Source organism: Carettochelys insculpta, chromosome 7 (assembly GCF_033958435.1).
Source record: "Carettochelys insculpta isolate YL-2023 chromosome 7, ASM3395843v1, whole genome shotgun sequence".
Lineage (NCBI taxonomy): Eukaryota > Metazoa > Chordata > Testudines > Carettochelyidae > Carettochelys > Carettochelys insculpta.
This window is the reverse complement of record NC_134143.1, coordinates 65,252,272-65,269,649: the sequence shown is the minus strand read 5'-3', so window position 1 is coordinate 65,269,649 and position 17,378 is coordinate 65,252,272. Positions and strand designations below refer to the sequence as shown.

Below are 17,378 nucleotides of genomic sequence, written 5' to 3'. Positions count from 1 at the left end.
GGGGGACCACTCATGTGGCCCTATTTGCACATCCCTGGTCTAATACCTACCACGAGTGAATATTAATCGAGCACAGTCAAACAGTGAGATGCAGACTATAGAACATGCTTTACCCTGGCACTGATTCCATTTCTTATAAGTATGATTTAATACAGGCAGTCATTGGACTTACGACACAATTGGTTCCTGAAAATTGCATTGTAAGTCAAAGTATTGTATCCTGGAACGGTCATCGCTCCATTGTGGGATGAGGCGTCAAAGCTGAAACCAGCATAAGTCGAATCAAGGTGCTAATTCAGAAACATCATTAAGGGCCATTTGTTGTATATCAAATGTCATAAAGAGGACAAAAAAAGGCACTGTAAAAAGTATATAAAATGGAAAGCAGTGCTACAGAGATGTACCTGAGTAATCAGCGCCTTTCAATATACGGCAGGGCTGGACAGTTCAGATCTCTTTGGAACAGCCAAACAAGCAGTTCCGTAAGTGAAATGGGAAAAGTGCCACGCCTAGCAAGTGAAAAGTCCTAATTAATGTCTGTTAAGCAATTTGAACAAAAGTCTTCTTCCAGTTGCACTGAAGAAAAGGTCTGCAGAGATACAAAATTTGTAGCCGCAATTGCATCTGCAAAAATGACATGGTTATCTGCATTCACATTTGTGGTTACAGATACCTACATAATTATGGATGCGGCTACTCATGGATATAAACTGGGTATCTGCAGATTTTCAGGGCTCTATGAATGAGATAGGAATCTTTGATATATTAAATACCATGTGCTACTGAAACAAGGTCTGGTAAACAAAAGAATGCCACATGACAACTCAAAAGATCCTTTTAGATGACCATGAGAAGATTTTATTATAAGCAAAACTGAATTTTTGCTTAATTCAGAAATACAGGGTTTAATCTAACATCTCGGGTTTTAAAGGACTGGGAAGATGTATTTGCACAGAAAATAACCTCTATACAAGATTATCACCGACAAATTTTATGTTTTATACAAACCATTAACAGTAATTGCATTTTAGTTTCCTATCTAAGCCTATTGTTCCCAATTATTTTCCTTTAAACCTTGCTTGCATGTGAATGTAGCTAGAGGCCTCTTACAAAATCAGTTGTGGATAAAAGTTTAATTGTTTTAGACTTAGAGTGAAAGAAACACCCTCTAGGTAAAAATCTGCTTTGCAGATATAGGACTTTAATCTCCTATTTAGGCTTATTCATGTATTTGCTGACTGCTGGTAGTACTGTATTACCACGAAACCCAACCTAAAATACTGTTTTGCAACACACTGAGGAGTCCTGTGGCACCTTAAAGACTAGCACTGATTTGGACATTAGCTTTCATGAGCTGCCTGGGTCTCAGAAGAGACCTCAGACAGATCTGATGTTTGAACGTACATTATATACGTGTATGCCAAAATGGGCAGGTTCAGCACTCAGATGCAAACAGGCTGATAACAAAAACTCCAAAGTCTGCAAAGCCAGGCCCAGAACAGCTGTTGGGTCCATTGCACACTGCCTCAACATTTGATACCACAGATTATGAGCCACTGAGCACTATGCAGATAAGTTTCTTTGGTGAATTTGCGTAAAGTGTCCATCTCTCTGCCAATGTAGGTGTATGTTGCTCCCAACAGTACACAGTGCTTTCGTCTAGCCTCATCTTAAAAGTCTCAAATGGTGAGACTTTTCATGATGTTCAGTTTAACTATCTTTTCCCATTTATGTTAGATCAGTTAGATTGATCACTTTCCCAGATAATTGGACCAACAACAACTGTTTCCCATTTATTTCTCATTATTCCTGGTACCATCCTGCATTACCTCCTCATCATATAAATATGGGAATGGCTACAGTGTATAAGACAATGGTCTATCTAGCCTACTATCCCATTGTGATCATTACTTGTATCTGCTGTTTCTCAGAGGCTGTGTCTACACTACAAAAATAACTTTGAAGTAAGCAACTTTAAAGTAGAGTGTCTACACACACACCCTACTTCTAAGTTAAACTTCAAAGTAGAACACTATTCCATTCCTGGGAATGGAGTAAGGACTTCAAAGTAAGGGAAAATGTATGTAGACTCTCTGCTGGCTACTGTGATGTAGCGCCTAACTTTGAAGTTAACTTCAAAGTTAGTTCCTAGTGTAGACACACCCAGAGAGAAATCCTGCCATCCAGGAGTAATTACCCAGGATTAGTAATTTGTATCAGGAATCTCCCCAATACCACAAAATGCTAAGTACATTCCTTTCCATTACCTCACTATACCTGCAAAAACAAAAAAGCAGTCATGTAGCACTTCAAAAACTAACAAAATAATTTATCAGGTGATGAGCTTTTGTGGGGCAGAGTTCTGCCCCATGTAAGCTCATTATCTAATAAATTATATTCTTAGTCTTGAAAGTGCTACATAAATGCTTTTTAGTTTTGTTAAGATACCACCTAATATGGCTACCTCTCTGTTACCATACCTGCAAAGGCAGATTTCCACACATTTAAATTAAGAAAACATTTGGCAGGGAAATAAGTTAGAGAGAATTGTTTATTTTAGCACTTTTTAAAAAAATCTACAAAAAAGCTGTTCGTTGTCAAGCTAGCGCAAAACATTTTAATTCACTTATTAAAATAAAACTACCATAGCTCTCTGTGCTTCTTACGATGAATACAGAATGATATGTAACAAGACAAAAATGTGTTAGCAATTTCAAAGTCATAAGTAGGATTCACAAATACAGACACACAGCAGTGATATTTTTCAACACCGTACAAGAGAAACTAGATGAGTGAGGTAATCTCTTTTATTGGAGCAACTTCCGCTGGAGACAAAGATAAGCTTTAGAATTACACAACGTTCATTTCAGTCTGGGGTGGGTACTCAATGTCACAGCTGCATACAAGTTTGAACAGATAGGTGTGCACAAGTAGCTAGCACGTATTTTAAGAGATCATTCCAGATGAAGTATCCAGTTAACACTTGTGCGGTCATAGGACAAAAAAGGGCCGAGGGGAAAGCCATAAATCTACTGAATTTACCAAGACCTGACCTTTTAGTGTCTAGACCTTGCTGACAAAATTTAGTCCAGTTAAAAGACATTACCTTACCCACCTTCTCTTTCTCTAACATCCCAGGACTGACACTACACAGCACCATCCAAAGTCATTTTTGTTTTACATAGTATGATTCTAAGGCGATGTCTACACTACAAAATAACTGTGAAGTTGCTTACTTCAAGTACAAGTTAGAAGCAACAGACTTCAAAGCTGAGCATCTACACACACCCTACTTTGAAGTAGGAAACTACTCCATTCCCGGGAACGGAGTAAGGACTTTGAAGTTGGTCTCCCTTACTTCAAAGTTAACTTCAAAGTAAGGGAAAACGTGTAGATGCTCAGGGGCTACTTTGAAGTAGCCTGCAAACTTGGCAGTTAACTTCGATGTTAGTTCTTAGTGTAGATGCACCCTAATCTCCTTTATAAAGCAAGCTCTTAGTTCACATTCAAATGCACTATTAAACTAAAAACATTAGAATAATGCCCTTTATTATTAAAGACAAGGGATGTATGCTTAATATGCAGCACTGGTTGGGATTAAATATGGTAACACACGCACAGCTCCTGAAAGAAACAAACAAAGGGAGGGGGACAGTTTACACAGGACAGTAGCCATCATCATGAGAGTAAAGTGACTTCCGTGAGTAAGTTTTTAAGGGTATTATAACATTTCAGGGACCAGCTACTTATTAATATTGATTTTAAAAAGATGAACTCTGAACCCTTTCTACGTACCAGCCAGGACACTGAGAATTTAGACTCTAGAGGCCCAGACCTAGTGTAAAAATGTTGTGGTGCCAGGGCCAGTCAAGTTTTAATATATGCATTATCTTCAGGAAAAGCATAGCCATTATATACCCTAGGTACACATGCCTACAGACATACACATAAACTGCAGAAAGCAAAAACCTCCTGTGTCAGCCTATTCATAATACATCCTTTCCCCATATGCTGAGGTTTTCAAACTGCAGCTTTGTATGGGCTTTAAAAGCATATTGCCCTTTGTTCACTGTAGGTACTAATATTTATTCACATGCACATTATCTCACTCACTCAGCATTTTATACTAACTGGAATTTTAATAACCTAATCCATACATGGTCTTCATTTATGACACCGCACACTTACATTCTGGTAACCACACTGGTCCCTGGACTCCATATCAATCTAAATTAGGCAGAACATTTTCATTAATATTAATCAAGCTTCAACTGCTTGGTATTGCTTTTTTTCCCCACTTAGTTTTCACAGATTTCACTAGTAAAGTGCAGTAAGCTGTGGGAAGTTATTTACAAGCAACCTCCTGTTCGACATTTAAAGAGAAGCCAGCAGCAACCTTGACAATAGCTAAGCAGAGAAAATATATGGTTAACAAATATGCACATTAACTAGCACTGAGAGGAGTCTGTACTCTAAGCAGCTGGCTGAGTTTGCTAGACTGGCGGTGTCCAATAGGAATTCAACGCCCACCACACTTGGGGGTGTTCTTTCCATAGTCACCACGTTACATTATACAAAACTTTATTAAATAATATAAGATTACTGTAGCTAAACAAATGCCCTCCCACGCCCCCAGAGCCAGGCACCCCCAGCTCCCCTGCCCCCTGCTCTAACTGAATGCCCTCCTCCAGAGCCAGGCACCCCCAGCTCCCCATTCTACTTCAATGCCAGCAACTCACCAGAGCCACTGGAGCCACCTCTGCTGCCGCCACGTGCTTCTCCCACCAAGAAGTGGGGCGTTGTGCGCAGAGCAGGTGGACTGCACTCCTTGCGCGCAGCTCTCAGGACAAGCCGCATACAGCTCGAGAGCTGTGCACTGACCACCCCGTCTTATGAGTTAGGTATGCAGGTATTCATCACAATGCAGTGCCCTACTCACCACGTGGCGAGTAGTGAGTGCATTGGACACCGCAGTCCTAGAAAGTTGTACATTTCAGACACTATCCTGATGAACAGAGAAACAGTACGGAAAAACAAAAAACTATTTTATAACCAGCTTTTCTCTCTAAATCAATATAACCTTGGCTCCAACTTTCTTTTCAATGTTTTAAAGCATCTTTTTAGTGTCAGAAAAAAATACATTAAAGTTCATCACACAAAAGAAAAGAACACTAATAAGAGACTCTGAAATTTTCAATATTAATAGCATTTACTCAGTAGATTTATAGAACTTCTAGGCTGTGTCTACACTTGCATCCCTCTTTCAGAGGTATGCAAATGAGGGAAATCTAAATGCAAATGAGGTACATATTTGCATATTCTTATTTTGAAACAGCTTCTTTCGACAGAAGAAAACCAGTGTAGACACTGCTCTTTCAAAAGTAAATCCCATCTGCAAAAGAATCCTTTCCATAAAAAAAAAGGGAATAAGAATTCTTTTGAAGATGGCTTTACTTTCAAGAGCGTTGTCTACACCAGTTTTGTTCTTTCAAAAGCTCTTTTGAAATAAGATATGCAAATGAGGTGCCAGATATGCAAATATGCACCTTGTTTGCATTTTATTTCCCTCATTTGCATATCTCTTTTGAAAGAGGGATGCAAGTGTAGACACAGCCTCAAAGTCACTAAATATGCAGGGAAAAAAAGTTACTCCTAAAGCTGATTTAAACTGCATCAGTAGTTCTATGCTGGAGAGACTATGCAATAACTTTGCTGTACAAGTGAGCATTTCCCATCATTACAAATGATTAAAATAATCACAAATTTTGTATCATACTGCTTGTTTTAGCCACAAAGGTAGGGTAGACGAGTTAAGTGAAACACTATACCTAGTGAAATGTTCAATTTCTCACATGAAAAAAACCCAATCCAAATGAGAACATGCGTTTCACTAACGAACAAGGTCCACGTCCCATAGTTTTATTGCTTCAGCTAGATGCAGACTCACCTGTAGAATTAGGGCTTGCAGTGTGATCTGCCACCATAAGGAGTCCAACTGAAGTATACAGGGATCCACACAGGCACAGAGGACCAATCCCAAGGATCAGAGCAAAATCAGGGCCCTCATTTGTTAAGATAGAACCCCTAATATTAAAGTTCACAACTGGGATAAAACCAAAATTGAAACATAACCACTTTTTTCTGGTTTCCAGAGGTTGCTAACTATCAAAGTGGCTTAAAACTACTCACTTTTCAACTCAGCAGGAGAAAACAGAATGGAAACATACTACTTCAATTTTAAAGGGATTCGAGAGGTCAGTTTTACAAGACTGCAGTGCTAGTGCTGAAAATCTTACAGCCAAAATTAAAACAACTTCACAAAAGAAAATGCCAACCAACAAGTAATAAAACAGGGGAAAAAAAAGTCTGCTGGGTTTGCCAGGTACTCTTAAATTTTGTGTTCAGGAACAAAAAAACTGTCAACTGTATGAGCTACAATAACTTTTTTATTAGATACAAAATTTAAGTGGTTAAAATACATTCATGTTTTAGACAAATTAATTCCTTAGTTCTATTAGAGGTAAGGGGCAGTAAGCCCTAATAAATGCGTGTTACTATCACATTCTGCCGTGACAACAGTGTTTAGTGCAATTTACCATTGCATTATGCAGTCCCGATAGCACTAATTTGCTACTCAGTTGATTGTTATTGGCCATGTCTACACTAGCCCCAAACTTCGAAATGGCCATTCAAATAGCCATTTCGAAGTTTACTAATGAAGCGCTGAATTGCATATTCAGCGCTTCATTAGCATGCGGGCGGCCGCGGCGCTTCGAAATTGACGCGGCTCATCCCAACGGGGCTCCTTTTCTAAAGGACCCTCCCTACTTCGAAGTCCCCTTATTCCTGTGAGCAGATGGGAATAAGGAGACTTCGAAGTAGGCGGGGTCCTTTCGAAAAGGGACGAGCTGTGTGGCTGCGAGCCGCGTCAATTTCGAAGTGCTGCGGCCGCCCGCACGCTAATGAGGCGCTGCGTATGTATTTCAGCGCTTCATTAGTAAACTTCGAAATGGCCACTTCGAAGTTTGGGGCTAGTGTAGATACGGCCATTCTCAGTAAGATTCTGGCATTTGTCCTAGATGCGAACAATTATGGAAAACTATGGCTTTTTCCATACAGTATGACTGTCCATGCAAATCTTTATAAACCATTTATTTTAAACAAACTAGAGAGCAACGGGAAGGCAAATTTTCTAAAATAATAGTTTTCACTTTTTTTCCCCCATAAGCAGCATTTCCACTAAACCGAAGATCTCGGGGCTAGCTATAAAATCACTAAGATCTGCCTTTGTGCCTCTGTCACAGTCATTAGTCTTTAAAAGTATGTATGTCAAATGTAACACTGATAAAATTTAACTTTTGGTTTTCAATCTACTTTTAATTTCTTCTGCAAACCTGACTAATTGTTTGCATCCAAAGTGGTCACGGGTGTATGATTGAATTATCACAGGGCTGGGACCATCAGAAATCCACAAGTGCTTATGTCAGAAGGCACAGTTATTCAGTGGTTCAAGTCAGATAAGGCATTAACATACAAACGGGCACCTTACACTCTAAAGGGTTAGCAAATGCCCTCTGGCTTTGACACAATCTCAGAACCTGTCTTCATCTCCCTGACAAAAAGAGCCACTAAACATGGCCTACAGTACAGTGAAGCTCAGGATGAATTCCAGTAGTTTTTGCCGGTTGCGCTGAGGTAGGAAAGTACTACTCAGTTCCAAAAAAGTCTCTCTCTTCTGTTTGGTTTCCTTGAAAACCTAAAGGGAAGGATGAAGACATGCCTCTTCATTAACATCTTCAAGCAGAGTCACTTATTTGTAACACAGAATGTACAATAGGTTATGATCTAGTCTAATGAAGACCTTGAGACTGCAACACAGAGTCAAGCACTGAAAAGCTAGAGAAGGGGTCAGCAACCCCCAGCATGGTTGCCATAAGTGGCATGTGAGCCAATTTTCGTTGGCATGTGTGGTGGGAGCTCAGCCCCACTCCTCCTTCCCCGTGCAGTGGGGAGTTTGCTCAAAGCCATGCTGCCTGGGGATTAACAAAAGACCAGCTGATGCTACCAACCACCACCTGAATGGTAAAGCTCTGCATCTTTATTTATTATTAATGAAGCTTTTGTAAGTAGGACAATTAGTGACTTTAAAAAGCAACACCTGCACTTGGACCGTACACAGGAAATCAAAAAGTCAAATTTTGGTACTCCAGCTTGGAAAGTTTGCTGGCCCCTGTAATAGAACTACCTCTAGAGTCCCTACTTCACTGTAGCACATCATGCACTATAAGTACAGTATTTAACGCAAAGCATGTAAAGCAGTGGTAGGCAACCTGAGTGCCATCAGGACAAACTGACTGTGGGACCAGAGACATTTTGCTGACACTGAACGTAAGCACAGTCCTCCCTACCCTCGAGGCAGTGGTGCCTGCAAGTAAAAAGGCTATATGGACGTGCTGGCCAACAACTCCCACATCTCCCATTGATAGGGAACAGAAAATTGCACCCAGTGGGAGCTGCAGCGGCAGAGGGGAGGATGTAGATGGTCAACTTCTGCAAAAATGTTACGCAGCCCATAAATAGATTACCCAGTTTAGCAGCATGCGGCCTGCAGCTTACCCACCACAGAGAATTCTGCTTGCCATGATTTCATGTGCATGATAAAGAAAAAATGGCTGCTTACTACAACCAATTGGAAAGATATATTTCTTTCTATCTTAAGAACTCCGACATGGTTGGGATTTTAAACCGTATGGGAGGAAGAAGTGTGATTATGTCAAAGAAAAAAAGTGGAAATCTGAAAACGAGGTCTGAAAAGACCAATCTTTTGCAGGAAGATTCTTTGCAAACTTTTTCTTAAGTGCAGAAACATTAACATTTATTAATGGAAACAAAGGTTTTCAAAATAATGAGATGATTCAACAGCAAATGAAAAATGTCAGCTTTGAGTTTACATATCAGGATTACATGTATCCATAGGCATACATCATGCGTATGAGAAATGACCTGAAAAGGTCTGCTGTGAATGATAATCAGAATAATAAGGGGAAACAATGTGATTAAAGAATTAAAAAATAAGTCAAACTCTAAAATGTCTCGTATCAAACACAAGAACCAGAATTAAATATTATGAGCAGATGCAAGTAAGAGATGTCAGCTACTTCCTCTACCCAACAGCACTGTAAATGAGAATATACATACTGCATTTGATAAATGCTTTCATAAGACAATATTCCAACTCAGATTTAACAAACTGTAGAAAATTGCTTTCATTCTAATAGCCAGCTTAGTACTTATGAAGTCATGGCCAAAGGCATTCTGTAATCCCTATCCAGAAACATTCTCTGCTTTGTACCTTTTAACCTCAACAGGTGATATTCAGTAGGATCACACAGCTTTTTTTTTGTTTTGTTTTTTGTTTTGTTTTGTTTTTTTGAAAATTAAGGGAAACAATTCAAAAACAACAAAACCAAACAAAGATGCTCATGACAGAAGGGACAGGCCAGCTTCATCCCATTACACAAGGAAACATCTCTATCTTCCTGGTATCTCCTGACATTTCAGGTTCATTGAGATACAGCTGCCAAGGATACAGTTATCTAGAGTGACAGAAGAGTTCTGTAAGTCACTGTGACAAGCCTGGAGAGTCAGCAACTGGGAGTGCCTTTCTGTTCACTCAGGGTTTGGATGGAATGTTTAATTTTATGGCTCTTAGTGAAGGCAAGATGTGCTGGAGGACTTGGAAAGTGATGGAAAATAATGAGGTAAAATCTGATGACTAATATTTCTGTAAGTTTTTAATAGCATGGGAAAGTGCTTCATTACTATTGTGCTATGTTTGTCTGTAAATAGGCATATAAACAGACAGACAGCCTTCCCTCCTTTCTCCTGAGCACATTGAAGAATGGTAGCATTACAGTTCAATACAGAAGTTCTTGACTTATAAAGACAGAAGTCGATTTGCATGCTGCTATACTGGTCATTTTTTCCTAGCAGTGGGGAGTGCAATAGCAGAAGCAGAACACTACCCTTTCTCATAAGCCCTAAACCTCAAAGACAGGTAAGCACTTAACAAATATAACAGGAAGACATATGTAGAAATATTTACTTGAAAAAATTAGCAAAGGTTGATAGTTCACAGCATTTGCGCACAACCAAAGTTTGCCTTTGAGTAGCTTACATTAGAAGGTGAGCTACCCAATAGTTTCAGTTGAAGAAGAGAAACCTTTGCCTGCAAAACACTTACCCCCATATCCTTAAAGACCTTCAGTGTATTTTTCACAAGACAATAGGTGGCACTCTCAGCTATGAGGAGGGAAAAAGATAAACAAATGTGCATTTCAGATCACAGTTATGATACTGTGGTGCTAAGATGAATAAGAGACATGCATCAATCATTGGAATACGGGCTCCTTTTTATCCACAGCCAAATTGCTTGACATACCATACACTGCAACATTCTTTTCCGTCCTGGTTATTAGGTACTTGTGCAACTTTTGAAGGTATTCTGTTTCTGACACAGGGCCACTGAAGTTGTGGATAAAGATGGCAGCTGAACTGTAGGCCTCGAGTAAAGGCCCCAGTAGCCTTTGCAAGAAAGTGATGTACTGTTGGTGTTCTTGGGATTGGTTCACCTAAATTAGAGCAGCAGAAATGAAAATGAATGAAGCTTGCAGAAGTGAACAATGGCCAGCTACACAGTAAAAACTAAACCACTGTATACAGACAATCTCTTAGAGGAACAGGAGGAGGCACAAATTACAACAGTATGTTATTAGAGCAAGCCAAAAGTGATATGGCATAGGAAAAATTGCTCTACAAATTGTATTTTCATTAGATCTTCCCCAGAATACAAGCAGTGTAACATCTATTTTCACTGCTTTAAAGCATCATGTTGCTTTGCAATAAATAACACAATCACTTTTTTAAAACAGAAATAAGCATTGGTTTCCTAATAAGTATTCAAAAAAAAACAACCCCAAAACAAGTGTCACCACTATAAAAATTAAAAACCAACCAACCAACCACAAAACTGGTTAATTTGCTTTAATATACTCTAACTTCTAGCACGGAAATTATGGGCCAAGCACCCAAGGGGACCCTGCAGCAGCTTTTTGTATCAAGAAATCACATCTTCTGACATGTCTTGGGTCACAAATTAAAAATGTACACACGTAGGAACAATACACCACATCTAAGTCGATAAATATGCACTGGTAGTACCTGCCCACCTTTGGCACAGTGTTATTAGTAATACAGTACAAACTTGAGGACCCTGTAGGGTACTACAGCCTGTAGTAGTTTTCACCATAATGGCCATTCCACCCCAAGTTACGCAGACTTTGCCAGCGGACTATTTGAAGTTTCCTCACAGAGCTGGTCTTTTTCAAGGTGGGGAGGGTTTTACTGATTGTAGCAGACTATGCCGACTTTAATGCTGGGAATGACCAGAGAAAGACATCTTATTATTTTCCCCAACTGAACTTGTAAACTAAGACTTATTTATGTTTAACACAATAGGCCTAACTTGCTGTTAGCCTGATATACAGTACCTTCAGGTAGCAATCCCTCTGCTCTTCTCCAAAGTCACTGTCTTCATCCTCCTCATCACTTCTCCATGACAAGGTTTCAGGAAGCTTTTTACCCCACTGCTGCTCTGTAAGGCCAGGGCTAATATCCTCCTGATCATCTTGCTTAAACCAGAAGGGAGGGGAGCAGGGAAAAATGGTAAATAACTAGAAAAACAAACTCAAGAGTGACAACCAGAGCTACATTTTAATCTCAGGTGGCCTGATATCACAGCCTAGCGATCTAACGGTACTTAACACAGGAGGGCTCACAATGAGGATAAGAACAATGAGGATAAACCGGCTGAGACCCAATCCAGACATGACTGAAGTAAGTGGACAGAAACAAGGCTGTTTCGCCTCCCTCGATTGGGTAAGTTTGCCCCCCCCCTTAAAGAGAGTCTCAAGCAGGGAGTCTTGATGGATCTTCTCTCACATAAGTCTGAAGAGAGTCCATTTCACTAGGAGACACACAAGGGTCTTTGTAACAAATGACGTGTTATCTGTCTCATCTTACTGTAATTGAGGGTTTTATTCCAAATCAAGTAACAAAGTCAATGACAAAGGAAAAACAGGCTGAAGAGTTTCAGGAGGCAGAGAAAATTTTCTTCACCCTTTCACTAGGAGGTTCATTTTTTGGATATGGATTTTACTACAGTGATCTGTAACTTTGTCAGCTCAAGAATGGATTACTTTACACACTGCTATACTTGAAAACTAATTGAAAATTCCAAACTAGTACAAGAATTCAGCAGCAGGTTTGTTGGTTAGGTACTTACTGAATCTCTTTCCATGCTCTTTACACTGGTAGAAAGTTCAAAGAGTTGGTATTAAAACCAAAACCAAACAACCAAAAATACTAAGTGATTTTTTCTAAGTCTCTGGAGATACCATTTCTCTGCATATGGTGCATCAGATCAGCTGATCAACTGCAGTTAACAGCACTCCATTTACCTTAGAAGGAGGTTGTCTGCAACTGCATTTAAACAGAAGTGTCCTTCATGCAAACTCATTTCTCCATTTACCGTAAGAGGCTGCACAGCATGATGCAGACTATATACTTGTTCAGGCTTTTGAGAGGAGCACGTGTTAGCAAGAGTGCTGATGAGGTGGTGTCCATTCTGTCATCAAGAAGGGCTGAGTAAAGTTCATTTGGCTTATTTTCTTGTAAAATCTGTTTATGTTTGTAATGTGGATGTGTCCACAGGAAAGGATAGCGACATGTTTAGAAATCTAAAAATGATGAAAATGGACAAAAAAATTCTTTATGCTAAATCAACTACTGTCAGAAAGACACAGGTTTGCAAGTAGATCATTTCTGACTATTTACTTTTGATCTGGAAGCGTTTTCTCATTCAATAAGGAAAATGTACCATTACCCAATGAGTATTTTATCCTCTCTGTGGGTGTCATCATGGCTGAGTAAGAGGGTTTATTTTTTTTTTTTTTTTTCAGGTGTTCTTTGTAGCTGAGCTGAACTGCTGTGGCTACGATGTACCCTTAACTGAGCTGGTAGCATATGTAGAAACATTTATTTTACTTGGTTGGGGATAGACAGGCTTTGTCTCAAGGTGGACACTTGCACATTACAAACAAAAAAAGAGTATTCAGTTTCTCTTCAGACTAGAAAATGAGAAGGAAGGAATAAAACTTGAGCATGATTAATAATAAAGACACAAAATGAGTCCAATTTTAGGCCCCAGGCTTGGCACTTCAAAAAGATCTGTGAAAATTCTTTGGGGCTTATCAATATGATACCAATACAATTAAGAAGGAAACTATAGTCTGATGAAATGAATGAAAGGCAGGAGAGTGACAAGGGCAGAACAAATTAACTGAAAGAGTTTCAGAGCAACACTGTAGATGGTCAGGATCAGATAGAGAGTTTCTGCAGGAGGAATTTCTCTCTTATATCAGGGATAGTCTATATACACACACCTCATACAACTGGAAGGGACCTCAGGAGGTCATTGAGTCCAGTCTCCTGCTCTCTTGGCAGGAGGGAGCACCATCCCTGACTCTCTTTTTTTTTTTTTTTTGGTGTGAATCCATTTGTCCCAGCACCCCGCATGGCGTTCTCAAGGATTGAACTCTCAAGCCTAGGATTAGCAGGCTAGTCCTCAAACCACTAAGCTATCCCTTCCCCACAGTCAACCAGTTAGAAACTAAGAGCCAAAATAGCTATAACATAATGCATAGCTCAATACCCTCCCCAACCCCCAGAGCCAGGCACCTCCAGCCCCCTAACTCTAACTCAATCCTCCTTTTCCCCCAGAGCCAGGCACCCCCAGCCCTCCACCTACTCTAACCCAATGCCTGGGACTCACCGGAGCCACTGCCACCCACTTCTCCCTCCAAGCACTGGGCACACATTCACAGAACAGTGGTAAGCACTCCCAGCGCGCAGCTTTGAGCAGAAGCCACATTTCATTGCTCAGAGCCACAAGCAGCTCAGGAGCTGTGGGTTGGTCACCCCTCACGGTATATTAAGGAATCAGGCTAACCAGAAACAAATTCTACCAAGCTGATGCTTACTTTGTAGGTGCATAAGAAACTAATCTACTACAAAGAAGTAACAAAGCTCTAACACCACACCTGTTTACTGTTTACTATTTTCTCATGGAGATTGAGGTGTGTCAGAAATGCTCCACCTGTCAGGTCAACATACTGATGTAGGAGCCATTTTAGAGAAATGCTTAAGAAGGGACAAACTGTTGGTAGAAGCATATCTTCAGAAGGATTACAATGAGTCAGCAAGAGGTTTAGATTACACAGGCTCCCTCAAATCTCAGTGACCATAATCAAGGATGTGACGATTTAGGATTCTGTAGATTGTTGTGTTAGATTCAAAATGGGCTTATGAAAGAGTCAAGTGGGAATTCTGTTCAGTAATTAGGCAGGAAGGATGGGTAGTAGTGCTGACAAGTTGAAGTGAAGAATACGATTGACTCAAATGTCTTCACCCTTATGTTGGAAATAAATATTAAAGAAAAAAAGAGGACAACACAAATTGACATCTGACATTGGATTTACTAGTCTGATGAAGAGAATGACTGAAGTAGTAACAGAATACATTAAAAATTATTACATGCCCTCAGAATCATAAAAACAGATATTTTAAGTAGATGCTCAAAAGTAAAAGGGGAGCTGAGTTTCAGAGACTCACAATCACACTTGGGCAAGAAATGTAGTAGAGAATTGCTTCAAGATCTCATGAATGTGAAGTAGGTGGACTAAGACTCTGCAAGAATCCTTATGATAAGAAATGTGATGAAAATGAGATTAATCTCATTGCTGCTTGGCAGGATGCAAACAATAGCATAACAGAGATTAAATAAAGAGATTGTAACCTTTATACTACAAATGAGACACACAGATGGGGCTTTGTAGAAAATGAAGTATCATCCATCTAATCTTAATTTAAATTAAAACCTGCATTTATTGTAAGTAACAAAGTCAGTGACACTGGAAAAATGGACTAAAGAAACACTGTGTGTGAGGAGAGTTTCAACTCAAAGTTCAATAGAGTGGACAGTGGCATGAAACGGGAAAAAGAAACCATGAACAGTTAAGTAGGGCAAAGTGCAGACTAACCGGACAATCCGACAGACCTACACGAGCTAGTATCAGCAGTTAAGAAACAAACTGAAAAAAGAATCAGTTATACACAAGCCAGAAGCAACTGACAGACTACAGCTAATCACAGATATTTTTCTCAGAAGTTGAAAAGTACCAAAAAAAATAGCCCCAAAGTCCTAAACAGGGTAACAGTGATTATTCCCCTCAGTTTGCCACTAATAGTATGTTCTTTTAAAATATATTAAACACAAATTCCACAACTGTTCTCTTTCACTCTGGTATTTAGAAGATATCCACACTGTATAAAGGACTTGTTTTGTCTCTCAGGGAAAAAAAAAGACAAGACAGTCCTCAGAATTACACAGAGAAACGAATTCAAAGGATTCACAGCACACCATATGGGATGGATAAGATAGGCAGCATCAAAAGGAGAAAACATTAGTATGTACACAACTGATATGAGCAGCTGCAGTACAGCCCAGGGATACTACTCGGGGAAAAAAAAAATCTTACAGAAAGTGCTGGAGGAAAATTGCACAGAATATCTGAGAGATTAGGAAATAACACTGTTAGTCTGAATTGAATGGACAAATAAAGGATGGTTGAACAACCCATCCTAATAGTTCTAGTCACGAAATATCCGAAAATGAGTAAGATATTTTAAATATCAGCTAAGACAGGAACAGACTCATGAAAGCCTGTGCAGAAGAAATAGGAAATAACTGCAGGCCTGTTATCTGATTCCTTAACATCACAGGCCTGCATGAAGTTCTGTTTCTTTGGCATTCAGATACCGCAGTGATGAGCTTAATATAAGAACCAAAACAGATCATATCTTCATACTAAATATAGTCATGAACATAAAAAAGTTTTACATAGCAAATAGAGATGGACAAAAATACTCTGAGAAATCAGACATCTGCCAGTCAAGAAAAGACAGACAAGCATTATATATGACCTACAAGCCACTGCTAGCCCAGTTATTGATGTCGGTGGCAGGATGGGAGACTTATGAAAAAAGGTTTATCACAAAGCCTCTAAGACAAGACATACATTTAAAGAGACAAAGACATAACAGACAATTGTGCCATTATACACACCCATTTTTTTTCCTGGAGCCTGCAATGTTAAGTAAATAAGAATAGGATTCAGAGGACACAACAGACTTCATGTAGAGACTGCACTGTAATACATAATTATGTGCCAACATTTTGTGGGTAAGTATTTAGGTAACACACCCAGAAAAGAGAGAGTTTAAGAACCAGGAAAATCTGTCTCCAGAAAACAGGTGAAGTGAATTCTACCTATTTAAGTACACATGAAAAGGGGAACTTGCGGTATCCTGAGAGGAGCAATGGAGTGCAATTGAACAAGACTCAAAGCACAGGATGTAGCTCTAGTTGCCCTTCAAACAGGAGGAATGAAAGAAGGAAGCAGTAAAATATAGGTAGCCATCTAATTTTTTATGCTACTTCATCATTTGTAATTGTCATGGAGCTGTGGTTTGATTCTGACATGGAAAAAATGCAATATGATACATTAATCTTCTTACTTGTCAAAAATACATGTGTTAACAGATTCCCCGATGGGCACAAATCTGGGAGGCAAATTATTGCCTGCAATCTTGGCCCAGTTTTAGCCCACTGTAGACTGTGGGGAGCAAAGATTACTTGACTCAGCACTTCCTCAGAAGGAACCCCAAGTCTAAGCTAAAGCAGGCCTCAGAGCTGCATCATTTACGGATCCCCAGTTACCCCAAAAGAGCAGTTCTGTGGTCTCTTTCTGTAGCTGTACCACAGCAAAGGGATCATACAGGGGTTAAGGATGAAATTTACAGATATTTCAATATTAAAACTAATTACCAGAGGCTACTTTGAAAGTTGGTGTAAAAACCATCCTACGCAGCACTATCTTTGCTGGGAGACTGCTCCTGTATGTCACCCATAGCATCAAAAAGTGATTCTGCCAAAATACTCGCTGCTTTAAAATAAACAAATCAAGATATCTCAGTTTAGGACCTTTATGTACTCCAAGTGAAAAAGTAGGTCAGTTTAGACACTTGGAATAAATCATATAGTCAGTGGGAAGCAAAAGATTCCATAACTGCAAGCAAAGGGGAGAATAAAAAAAATGTAATCATCTTACCTCTGCCACTAAAAGAATGCCATATTGTATAAACCTTTCCACTGCCTCGTGGCAAACTTGGTATAACATCTGACAGGGCTTAAGAAAAAT

The 17,378-nt window shown here is 39.5% G+C and overlaps 1 protein-coding gene across 1 annotated transcript in view; it reads right to left on the bottom strand.

Moving 5' to 3' along the window:
• Positions 1 to 7,001: 7,001 nt before the first annotated feature.
• GPAM (glycerol-3-phosphate acyltransferase, mitochondrial) overlaps positions 7,002 to 17,378 on the bottom strand; it is a 42,739-nt gene continuing 32,362 nt past the window's right edge. Inside the window, exons 17-21 of the mRNA XM_074999842.1 lie at positions 17,289 to 17,366; positions 11,550 to 11,690; positions 10,442 to 10,631; positions 10,244 to 10,302; positions 7,002 to 7,756 (exon numbers count right to left, since the gene is read on the bottom strand). Of these exons, the coding sequence (XP_074855943.1) occupies positions 7,640 to 7,756; positions 10,244 to 10,302; positions 10,442 to 10,631; positions 11,550 to 11,690; positions 17,289 to 17,366 (585 nt within the window). The 3' untranslated portion in view covers positions 7,002 to 7,639. The remainder of the gene's footprint in view (positions 7,757 to 10,243; positions 10,303 to 10,441; positions 10,632 to 11,549; positions 11,691 to 17,288; positions 17,367 to 17,378) is intronic.